The 12810-nt window shown below is 39.5% G+C and overlaps 1 protein-coding gene across 11 annotated transcripts in view; it reads left to right on the top strand.

The window, feature by feature from the left end:
* Nucleotides 1–1956: 1956 nt before the first annotated feature.
* The window catches only part of LOC143884411 (uncharacterized), a 31565-nt gene continuing 20711 nt past the window's right edge, over nt 1957–12810 (top strand). For 8 of the 11 annotated variants that reach the window (XR_013252864.1, XR_013252863.1, XR_013252866.1 and 5 more), the window contains exons 1-2: nt 1958–2385; nt 8429–8491. Coding sequence is in view for 7 of the 11 variants with exons in the window: in XM_077387965.1 (XP_077244080.1) it covers nt 2185–2385; nt 8429–8491 (264 nt within the window). In the remaining 4 variants the exon portion in view is untranslated. Of the gene's footprint in view, nt 2386–8428; nt 8492–12810 lie in introns of all 11 variants that reach the window. The other 3 variants (XM_077387962.1, XM_077387959.1, XM_077387963.1) reach the window with 2 other exon arrangements.

The raw sequence follows: 12810 nt of genomic DNA, 5'->3' as shown, positions 1-12810 counted from the left end.
AGAGCCCGATCTCATATTGTAAAGACGATTTTCTGGAGATAGATGATTATGAATTTTGGAATTTTACTCTCGAAAGAGAGGCGTTCTGGTCAATTTGTTGGTAGCCAAATTGGACCCCCATGTGTCTCTTTCTTGTCGTCGTGTGCAGGTGTGTACATTATAAGATTATTTTTAAAGGGAAACAATTTCCCAATTTCCTAGCAGTTCCTATATAGAATTTTTGTCACATAAGCCGGTTTGGTTAAGGCAGAAGAAAACCCAAAAACACGGAACTTCTTACATATTATCCCTCACTCCTTTGTTTCAATAATGGTACTCCTCATTGATATAATAAATAGACGTTCCATGAAAAGCAACCCAACTGAAACAGAACCGATGACATTGTACATAGGGGACTCCCCGCCATCTAACTGTACCATTCTACAATATTTATGTAATTCTTTCCCACAATGCTCCCATCTAATGGCTTTTCTTTATATATCTGTTCCATCTATTCCCGGAATGCCCCAAAGGCTGCAAAATTTCCACCTGTTTCTTGGTTTTAGTTCTATATTGCAGGGATTTCATGTGCATTCTGATAGTTTATATTGTCCCCTAGCTAAGGAGGTTGAATTCATTTAAAAATTGCAAAAAACAATGTGTTTGGTGATTGTAAGTGTAACTACAGTTTTTTTTTTTTTTTTTTAATGTTTTTTTTTGGGTTCCGTAAGCTAGGATTTAAGAGATTTTATATAGTAAGTGTGCATGGTCCAGTATTTTTCAGCAAGTACAGGGGGGGGGGGGGTACACTTTACAAGATGATGATCTAAACCATTCGTTAGTTGGCCACAACGTAAATAGGCTGTCGAAGATCATCTCCATAGGATGATCCTAACCCTCTAATCCATAGAGGTTTACATAATATGTAGTTCCTTTACAAATTGGAGGATTATCCCGTGGAAATGATCCATAGGGTACAATCTATTTACGTTGTGATCTAACAGATCAACGGTTTAGATCATCATGTGAAGAAATGATCTAAATAGAAGGAGGGGTCTTGATGCAGGCCAGGAAAGAGAACATAGAAGGAGAATTGGAATAGAGAAGAGGAAGAATAGAGGAGATAGATGACAAGGAGGAAGAAGAAGAAATCCGGGGGATAAATTCTCAATCAATCTTATCTCATCAAAAACTAATAATTACTAATACATGAGGGCTATATATATGGCAATGGAAATAAAACTCTAAGAAAAGAAACAAATAGCGTGGAAACAAAATTTCTAGGAGCTAAATACCATAGAAATAAATCCCCTAAAGTTGGGGTTGAGCATCTAGCTCAATAGTAAAGGCTCTGTTATTGAGGTTGGTGGTTCAATCCCAGCTTACCAACAAGAAAAGGGAGATGATATCCACCTTCCCCCACGCCCATGCCCAATGGTTTTCATGAGAATGGTTCACTGCTTGAGGATAAATTCACCTCCTTTAACATTCGTCCTGGCCTTTAAAACGTAACGAATAACAGTAGGGTCAAAGGGGGGAATATATCATTTCCCCAAAAAAATTCCAGAAGTCCCATTTGATTTGGTGAGTGCTTGTGACAGAGTGATGTAAAAAGCGAACTCCTCTGAATCTTATTGGGTTTATTTTCCTGGATAAAAATCCCCGGGTAAGCCATTTCTGAGATTAGTTATCTTACCTTCATAGGTTTATCGTGAAATTATCTTGTCCAGTGTTTATGTTAAACATTTTCTGTTATCCAAGGACAACCTACACGAATAGTAGAGAGTAGCATGTCTATCCAAGGACAAAATAAGCCCGGGTTTGCTTTACTCAGCTTGTTAAATAAAAATGGTGGTGTTAATATCAGAATGAGGGTAGTCCTTTTAGAAACTCTGCGGTGGCAAGCGTCCGTGAATTTTGGAAACTCTGAGGCCTTTTTAGACACAGTCTTTTCACCTAGAAATAAAAAAACACTTTAAATTACCTCTCTCAAAATCTCGCTCACACAGCCAAACCTCGTTACTCAATTCCATCCCCTTTTTACCAATTTCCGAATCCCTTCCTCTATTAAATTTCTAGGGTTTCCTCCCCGAACTTCTCTCCCGATCTCCAAATTGCTTTAGAAACTCTCCATTTTGAAAGGTTTCGTGTTCTTTGCGTCGATGTAGTTGGAGCCGTGAGAGAATTTTCTTCTGATTTTTAGCCATGGGAGCTTACGAAGGAAACCCTAGAAACGAAAGTGGTTACAGTAGAGAGCCTCGATCTCAGTGGAGCTCTTCCACGGAGAGCGGAATTGGGAATTTGGTCGATCAGTTCTCAGGATTGGGCGTTAATGATTCTTCGAAGGAGAGTTTGTTTCAGGTTATAAAGGCTGTGGAAGCCGCAGAGAATACCATCAAGCAGCAGGTTAGGGTTTTATTTGTGTTGCACGATTTTGTTTTGACTGTTATGTTATATTTGCCCAATTGCCCTTTGATTTTATTGATTTCCTTATAATCTGATTGGTGAGATTGGAAATAGTGTTGGAAATCGGAGTTCTAGATAATGGGTTCTGTTTATTTTGTGAATTTTGTTTGTTTTCGATATATATTTTTAATTTCCGGCTGTTTGATAGTGAAATGTATGGACTTGTATTTGCATTCCTAGACACTAGTCATACGCTCTGAATGCTATGGAGTTAGACTTGGTAGGATCATATACTGTGGACTGGTCCCATGTGTTTTTCGCCAATGTCTGTGTTTGTAACTAGCCAATTCGAAGAGTTTCTATTTTCAGGTGTGTGATTAATTTTGATTTTATCAAGTTAGATATTGGTCTTAGAATTTTCTATAGGATTCATTAGCTTGGGACAGGCTGTGAAAAACACAGGCGGAGATATTGGTCTTAGAGTGGTCTAAAGGATTCATTAGTCAACTCCAACTAGTTTGGGACAAAGGCGTAGTTGAGTTGAGTTGAGATATTGGTCTTAGAGTGGACGAGGAAATTGATAGGTTTTTGTCTTTAGGCTTTAACAGTGTTCTAGTGAGGCTTGATTTGGGGGAGGACTATGAACGGACAGAGTGGTTACTTATTCCTGCCAAGGTTTGAAATTTCGGTTTAGGCTTCAATTTCACTCGCTATGGAAACAGGAATGTTTCAGTTTCGGTTGAAAATTTCGGTGGAAATCCTGTAAAATCACAGAAACATATGCAAACAATTGAATTTAAAGATGAAACTTCAGGAAATGCCTGAATAAGCACAAATACACATTTAGAAACCATTACATTAAGACGACAATCATCCATAATGATTTAAAAACATCGAACACCTAGTGACATGCATTGTCGTGCATGACTGATAATTAGTACATACCCAATTTCACATGTAATTTGTATAAATATTTATACATAATGAAATACCCCAAAATGAAAATGAAAATACCGGTTTTGGAGGGGTATATTTGTCCCAAAACCATTCCTAGCTGATTAGGGTTTCTTAAATCCTTATTGCACTAGGGCTCTCTATTTAAATATATAACTACTCACTTAGGGACTTAATTTCTCTAGAAAGCAACCCTAGAGAAAATGTTTTGGAGCCCTAGAGGAAATAAGAGCCAAGGGAGATTTTTGGAGGAGAAAACGTGTGGAGGCTTCAGGAGGATTTTGAGAGCAGATTGTTTCTACAGGTGAGAAGTTTGGAGATTTGGTTGCAAATCCCGTGCGTGATGAACTTGCAATCCATATCACTGTGAGTAGACTCGTTTATATTATTAATTGTTTCATCTGATGGATGACTTTATGCAAGTTGTGCGTTTTCAAGGTTACCCTATATGCAATAGTTATGTGTTGGATTATACTTCCTCATTGTTTCTGATTGATGAATTTATGCAAGGATGTGCATGATTTATAGCATGTTTGATGAAATATGAATGTGTAGGGTTACACAGACCGTACTGTGTAGGGTTACAGGCAGACAATAATGTGTCGGGTTTACACACAATTGATTATATTCGTAGTCTTTCATGACACGCAGCTTAGTCTGCCAATACTTTGTAAACCGTTTCCAATTGTGGAATCACCAGATGTGCATGGATGTGCTAGTATTGACTTGGGTTAGTCATAGATACACAATATGGCAGGTGGATTATCAAACTTTAACATAAAACAGTTAAGACTCCTATAAATGCTTGATATAAGCATGGATATGCCATTTTGTACTTGAAATGGTCCATGCTACATGAAAAAGGGACAAGGAATGTGTCCAGGTTTCTCAGATAATAGTTAAGGTCCTTAAGGGACAATATGGGATCCGGATAGATCGTCGTAGCGTGAGTGAAACTCTCACTAGTCCGAGGACATGTCTTGGTATAAGCCGCAGTTGTTGTCTCTCGCAGTCTTATCGAGAGGATGATTCCTCGCCGTTTCATCGAGGGTGTGATCGTCCACAAGTTAAGTGGGATTCGCCTTTCCACCGGTATAGCGGTTAGGTGCCTTGACTATGTAGACTAGCAGGCTATTTTCATCATGCCAGATTAAATATACCAGATACAGCGTACAAGTTACAGTTAGCATCGAGAGATTGTCCTTGGTCTACATGGTGTCTTGGTATGAGCCACCATTATTTTGGTCTCTCACAGGTATTGCGAGGATGAGATTTATTGCGGGACTGCGAACAATTATCTTTCGCAGGTATTGCAGGGATGAGATCGCTCACGGGTTTAGTGAGGATCGGGTCGCTCACAGGTACTATGAGGATTTGATCTCCCACAGGTTTAGTGGGGACTTGGCTTACTGCGGGTTTTGCGGCGGTGTGCCTTGACCATGTAGACCATTAGGCCAGTTTCATGATGCTAGTATATTGTGCCAGTTTGTGCACCAGTTATATTGTGCCAGTTTGTGCACCCGTTATGCTATGCCAGTTGTAGAATTAATGTTTGGAATGCCAGTTAGTTCAGTTTGGTTAATTGTTAATGATTATCATGTTAGATATTCATCTTAACTATCACATATGGAACTTGTCTTTCTCATTGGGCATTGGCTCACTTTATATTATATATCTACATATGTTGAGCCGTAGGAGGTGGTATCTCGTGGGATTGGGAGCGAGCTCGACGTACTCTAGAATTCATGTTGTGATTCACCTAGAGACATTAGCAAATTTTAATTATTCATTATTGATCATTTATTGTAGTCTAGGCTAGACGCCAGATTTCACTCCCATAGTGGACCAGTGACAGTTATTTAGAGTTATTTATGAGATTATTTCATTTAGCACTGCTCTGTATGTCACTTGGTTGATATAATGCCTTGTCTGTCTGTGGGTTGTGGTTTGCAGACATACGACGTTGTTACGTGCCAGGACCGGATCTCGTTTCGGGGCGTGATAGTTTTATGGTATCAGAACATACTTTTGAGAACCTATAGGTTGCCAAGCTAGTCAAGGCTTTTAGGATTAAACTCAAGAATTGAGTGTTGGAGAGAAGTAGGCAAGGAGTGACTAGGAATATGACATGATGGACTCATGTGCACCGGGGACACCTGGTTTAGCAAGCAGGTTAGTTGTGTTCATAAGAGGCCGCATGATGAGGTCATGTGCACTGGGGATGCCTCATTTAGCATGTGAGTTAGTCGTGTTGGAATTGAATAGTATAATGGACATGTGTGAACCGGGAGCACTTGGTTCTACGTGCAGGTTAGTTATGTTGGTATGGGACAGCATGCCGAGCTTGTGCGCACCAGGAGCTCTTGCGCTTGGGTTAACATTTGAATTAATCGTACCAATGTGAAACATCATAGTTAGCTCATGTGGACTAGGAGCATTTGGCTTACTGTGTGAGTTAAATATGCTGGTATGAGACAATATGGTGAGCTCGTGTGCAACAGAAGCATTAGGATCAGCATGAGAGTTAGTTGTGCTGACATGAAACAGCCGAGTGGATTGGTAGAGTTCCAAAGATTAGTGGCACCATTCGAGGGGGACTTCAGACCTATGAAAACCCAGGGAATGGCTGAAGGGGATGGATAAGCGGATCTTAGGAAGGATAGGGACTGTACTTGGAAAGAATTTCAGACAGCCTTCTATCACAAGTGTTGTCTTGAGAATATAAAGATTCTCCAGGAAATAAGTTCTTCCATTTGAAGCAGGGCAACAAGAGGGGCTGAGGGAACCAATTAGACTATGCCAAGTTAGCTGGGAAAGCACTCAAGGCCCAACAGGCAAGAGACCAGAGTAGAGCAGGGAATTAGAGACCCTAAGCACCTGCGAGGGTTTATCCCATGTTTTGTTTGATTCGGGTGCGCCACATTCATTTCCATTGTTAGTCTTATGCTGTGAACCAATGGACGTAGAGTTGATTGTGGACACCCCAGTGAGAAGTGCTTTGATGGTGGATGCTAGGGATTTTTAGTAGCAGAGAGGGATGAGTTGAGTTGAGTTGAGAGAGGGATGACGGTCATGGGGATTTGAGACTGGAGGACATTCCTAGAATGAGAGAGAGTTTCCAGATGTCTTCCCCGAGGAGTTACTAGGGTTTCCACTTGACAGGGAGATGGAGTGTACCATTGACCTTGTACCTGGTATGAGTACTGGGTGAGCAGTTGCAAGAGTCGTTTGACAAGGACTTTATAAGGCCAAGTGTATCGTCGTGGGGAGCACCAGTCTTGTTCGTTCAAAAGAAGGCCTCAATGCATCTTTACTAAAGTGATCTCTCTAACCATTGCATGGGTCAGGATCCTGCCAGAGTTTAGATTTGTATCGGTTCACGATTTATGGTATGGATGAAAAGAAATCTGTTGGAGTTATGAGCATAAGCAGGCTTCAAGTAGCAATTGGGATCCTGCTTGATCAAGTTGAATAAAGCTCAACTTCGATGGGTCAAGTTTTTGGAACCCGGGGCCTACTGGAGTTTGAGCTGTATTGAGAGATGGTCAAGGGGTGACTTTAATGGCATTCTCTGGTCCCTGGGGGGTGTCAGATTCAAATGAGGCAGAGATTAGAGTGGCTGGCCCATTGGGGTGTCGGATTCAAATGAGGTAGAGATTAGAGCGGCCTTTCAAGGGCTGAGACTTATAGACTCCACCCTTCCAGATCATCTCATAGTTGAGGGCACTCTCTTAATGCTATAAGATGGTTTCAGGGGTCTTCGTCTCACCGTTGGAGGTTGGCTCAATGGATATATGAGTTTAAAGACCGGGCAGAAGGTTCCACTATTTCCTTCAAGCATGTGAAGAAGAGTAAGAATCCAGATGTGGACAATCTTGTAAGGGAAGGGGTTGCTAGAGAAAGGCTTGAAATCTTTGATTTTCTTCCTCCTTGAGAGGTCTATAATTTTGTGCTTTTGATTTAATTTTGAATTGACCATCTTGGTTGCTTATCTTGTATGCTCCTTTTCTTCCAATAAATTATCACTCGCCATTTCAAAACGAAAAAAAGAAAAACAGAAAAGAAAATAGGCTGTGGTAAAGGGGTTCGGGTTGAATTCAACTTCATCCTCATTTCCTCATATTCACAATGTTGCTCCTAAAGATGTTTGAAAATCATAAACCATTACCATCAATTGTCTTGCATCATGCTCGTGGGACATGCATATTCAAGTAGTGGGCCCATTGTGGATGCGCCATTGGCCAAAAAATCCTGATTGGACAATCCTAACATCTCTAACAAATGGCATGCAAATGGATGGTAGAAAACAAAAAGGCCAACAATTCACATTTATCATGGAAAATTCCATGATTGTACAATTGTACTATAATATTCTTTCCGTTTGGTGTATTTTTAGCTCATGCCGCATCCATTGAGGGGGCCTAGTTTAATCACGAATACATATTGCATGGATGCTGGGGATTTGGATCAAGCCGTAGTCCAGTGAGCTACCTGCCTTTTAGGCTCGCTTTTATAGCTATTCTACTTCTTCTGGCTTTGTTAATGTCAAAAGCCATTTTTCTTATTTCATTCTTTCCCTTTCCTTTATTTCTAGGGATTTGAAACGTATTGATCTTGTGTGAAAACTATTCACTGGAACTGATTATATTTTTTTATTGTTTTTTCAGTTCTTCAAAAATTTCCCGGAAAACTTTTTTCTAAACTCTCAAACACAATTTTGCCTTCCAGAATTTTTATTGAATCTGTACTTCTTAACTATGTACGATGTACCTGTACATATACCTTAAGCAATGTTCTTGCCTATTCAAATATCCATCAAGTTCCTCTTATATATTGGTTATACATGTTGACTTGGGAAATTGGGTTTAGTACTTTTGTTGTTGGCATCACTCTTTTTCGTGCATCTTATTTAGTAGTTTTTGTTTTAAATTAGATTATTGAAGTTATTATGATGCCATCATTGTAAATTGTGATTTTCTTTAATGTGTTTAATGCACTAGAAAGCTTCTTTTTTTGTTTTGTTATATTTTGGATTTTACTGCAATTAAAGAAGATCAATAGCAATCATGTTACTGTTGTTCATTTCCAGTTGGAGGAGAATAGCAATTTAAGGATTGAACTTCAGCGAAGAACACAGCAACTGGAAAAATATGTAAGTGTTCCTATATCCTAATACAATAGTCAACTCAACTCAACTAAGCCTTTGTCCCAAACCAGTTGGGGTTGGCTAATGAATCCTTTAGAAAATTTTAATGAAGAAGGTGAAAGGATCTACCCGGCTCAAATTGACTTAATCCAATCCTGACACTAGTTGGATTCCTCTACATGGATCATTTTCTTCCATTCTCCATAACTCTAACTTAGCATTAACTCCTGCTTTGGTTTCGTCAATTAATACTATGTCATATGCAAATAACATACACCATGGCACGTCGTCCTAGATACCCTCCATAAGTTCATCCATAACTAGAGTGAAAAGAGAAGGGCTTAGAGCTGATCCTTGGTGCAGTCCTATAGTTAAGGGGTGTAAACGGATCGAATTCGAATCGGATATTGCTATATCCGAATTCGAATTCGTTTACAATATTCAGTATCCGTATCCGAATTTGACGGATAATTATTATTTGTTACCGAATTCGCATCCAACGGATATTATTCGAATTCGGATATTATCCGTATCCGTTTATCCGGATTCAAATCCGAATACGAATTCATATCCGAATGTCTGAATTCATATCCGAATTCGAATAAATCATATCCGAATGTCCGAATTCGTATCCTAATACTTATTGCTCAAACATTTCACCAACACAGAAAGAGTTAAGAGTATTACCTGAATACTTGAAATTAACAAGAGGGAGCCGATTGGAGAACAGATCTTGGTGTTGATGAGATCAACGAAGAAGATGACCAAGCTCCACTCCAACAACTTTCGGATCTAGGTTGATAGTAAGTAGATTCGACCCAAAATGCCCTAGATCTAAGGTCTGATGGTGGAGATGAACGTAGAAGATGAGAATGGAGAGGGCTGATGGTGGAGGAAATGGTAGCAGGAATAGAGGTGGTTTTCAAAGAGGAGTAGAAGTAGGGTTTGATGGTAGTAGTAATGGAGATTAAGCAATCGGAGATGAAATCCGACGAGGGTTTTGATCTTGACGAAGGTGGAAGATGATGGAGATACCGGAGAAATGGGGTCTTTGCCGAATTTGATTGGAGTGATGGTGGCGATGGCTAGGGGAGGAAATGGAGGCTGAGATGGGTTTGGGTTTAAAGCTCACAACAAGGAAGATAATGGGGATATGATGATGTAAGGAAGAAAAGGGTTTAGCAAGGAAGGAAATTAGGGGAAAATGATGGTGGAAAAGAAGGTGGAGATGATGGTGGGGCCGGAGCTCGAGCTGATCTGAGAAGAAGACCCAAATCTCCTCATACCCTCTCTCCCTTTGTTCTCATTTCTCGCCTGTTTCTGTTCTTTCTTCCCCAAAAAAAATGAGAACCCCCCTCTTTGAGCACCCTATTCGGTGGCATATAAAGGGCATTATATTTGCCCACCCTTTCTTCTTACTTGGACAGCCCTTGCTAGTGTATTTGAGAGTTGAGACTTGAGACTACTTTTTCACAACCAAGGGGTGGCTTGGGCGAGAAAAAAGATAGAAATGATATATTCGACCCCTTTTTTATCTGGGACAACCTCCATTTAGGATAAACCACTCCCCTATGTGCTATTAGAGATAGTGTGTTATGCCCTTTTCATCCTTTGGATAACTCTAAGATGGATAACTCACCCCTCTTTTCATTAGGAAAATAAGATCCTCACTCACTTGGTTCGTCTTATTTGTCAAATTTCGTCTAATTCTTACAAGATTTTGCAAGGACCTTGCTGGGGTTACTAACAACTTCTCGGATGATTTGCACATACTAACATGCGCAATAAACTGGTACAAATTTGGGTTTTCTCCTCATTTGGGTTTACTTCGAGAATTTCAATTTCGAGGTTTCAATTCAACTTCGGAATTTTATTCGAATTTGATATTTAGGTTCCGGTCAAAATGGGGTGTCTACATATACGGATACGGATATTCAGGATATTCGGATACAGATGCGGATACGGATTCGGATATATGGATCCGGATCCGGATATTCGGGATAAACGGATGTACTTCTCGGATTCGGATGTTAAACGGATCGGATGTACCATTTACTAGATTCGTATCCGCTAAGAGCCGGATATCTCATAAACGGATTCGGATAATATCCGCTTGAAACAGATTCAGATAATATTCGCTTTAAACGGATTCGGATGTGGACGGTAATCGGATTTTCGAATGTCCATTTACAGGCCTACCTATAGTAATTGGAAACTCACTAGACGTGCCATCCGTAGTTCTGACACTAGTTATTGCGCTCATGTGTTTTTTTTCTACTTCTCACATGCATAGAGGACCAAACATATTAACTGATTTTTTGTCCGTGTGTTTTTGTACTACATTAAATTTTTATTATTCTCCCTTAAATTTTTATGATTCTCCCTTATGGATACTGTACTGCAATTAAAGTTGATCATGCACCTTTTTGTCTTCATGTGGATTTTTTTCTACTTCTCACATTCATAGAGGACCAAACATATTAGCTGATTGTTTGGCCGTGTGCTTTGTGTACATCAGTAAGTATGATTCTCCCTTGTGGATACATGCACGCCAATTAAAGTTGAACCTGTACCAGCTTTCATTAATTTTTTATTATTATCCCTTGTGGAAGAGGAGAAGATGAGAGTGCACCGCTTAAGATGGTTTGGACATATCCAACGTAGGCCTTTGGATGCTCCGGTGAGAAGAGGCGACTCGTGCCAAATTGATGGAGTAAAAAGAGGTAGGAGCAGACCAAAAGCAACTTGGGTACAAACAATGAGGTAGCTAGGAATATAACAGATAACATGACCTTAGATAGGATAGAATGGAAGAAAATGATCCACGTAGAAGAACCCAACTAGAACCAGGATTAGAGCCGGGTAGATTCCTTTTACCTTCTTTATGAATTTTTTCTAAAGGATTCATTTAGCCGACCCCGACTAGTTTGGGACAAAGGCTTTGTTGAGTTGAGTTGAGTATCCCTTGTGGATACGTTGGCGACAATTAAAGTTGACCCGTACCAGCTTCTTGTTAACCGACCATGTTTAGTATCTACCAATTCATATAAAAATTGAGGGCCATATATGATTAGGAACCTTGTATCAGTAACTGCGAAAAATCTTACCCAAATCTGCTTGTGTCAACCGATTTGGTCATATGATGGCTGTATTAGGCCACGACCACTTGAGTTTCAGGGTTGCTTAGCTTCAAAAGTGGTGGGTTCATCCATCATAAAAAAGGAACGAAGCAAATCGGATGCAAAATGCAACCTGTGTCCCATATTCTCTCTCTCTCTCTCTCTCTCTCTCTCTTTCATGTTTTCGTCATTTTCTCATTGAGAAGAGGCTCATATGACATCTCTTGAATAATTTTTTTACTCAAATCAAGTTTCAGAAACATGAATCTAAATATGAGTCGACGGATCAAAGGTTGATAACCAAATTTCCAAATTTTCTCAGTTTGATGTTAATGATCTGCTTTTTATCCTTTTTTTTGTCAGGGATTACTTATAAACAAGTGTGTGATTGGTGACCTTTGGACACACTGATCACTTATTAATATTTCATTATTTTTTATGTAAGGGCTAGTAATTAAATTACAGCCACAAACTTGCTATTAACCCATTATTTTTTTCTTTTTTCTCACATGCAACCTGTTTCATTATTTTTTAAAGCAGGTGTGTGATCTGCTTTTTTCCAAATTAGCTTTGACCAGATGGGCACTCTGGTGTCTGCTGACATAAACAATAGCATGTGCTGACATATGCATGATGTCGCCAATTTGTCTTATTGCGTCAATCTCCTCATGTTGGAATGAACTAGCCCTCTAGTTATTATCTTCTTCGTATCCTCTAGTTATTATCTTCTTCGTACTCATCAAGTAACTATATATGATTCCAATGCACTTCCTCTGTTATTTATGTGCTATCTGTAGCATGTCTATTATTCCATTTAGCAAGATATCAAATAGTATCCTTGCCTCAAGACCGAGTGATTTTCTTGTCAAGAGTATGAACAATCTACCCTTCAGGTTTCTTTGGAAGGGGAACTTAAATCTCCATGCCACTCGCTACATTTTTGTTCTGAAACCATGGGTAAACCGACATGGAGATGGAGATGAAATTAGGGTTTCGAATGCTAGGTTTAGGGCTTTAAACAATTGAGGGAATTAGATGAGAAATTCAAACATGATTAGTATATTAGTGTTTCAAGCACAAATAGGATTAGGAGATGGAGATAAAATTTGGGTTCAAATTGGTGGAACTAGTTTTCATAATAAAAGAAAGGGGATTAGGGGTTCACTGGAGTTTAGGATTCGAACTATAATGAGGGCTATGCACAGG

This window comes from Tasmannia lanceolata, unplaced genomic scaffold (genome assembly GCF_043159265.1).
Source record: "Tasmannia lanceolata isolate RefF3 unplaced genomic scaffold, GAP_Taslan_0.1 ptg000008l, whole genome shotgun sequence".
NCBI classification, from domain to species: domain Eukaryota; kingdom Viridiplantae; phylum Streptophyta; class Magnoliopsida; order Canellales; family Winteraceae; genus Tasmannia; species Tasmannia lanceolata.
This window is presented reverse-complemented; position numbering and strand designations above follow the sequence as displayed.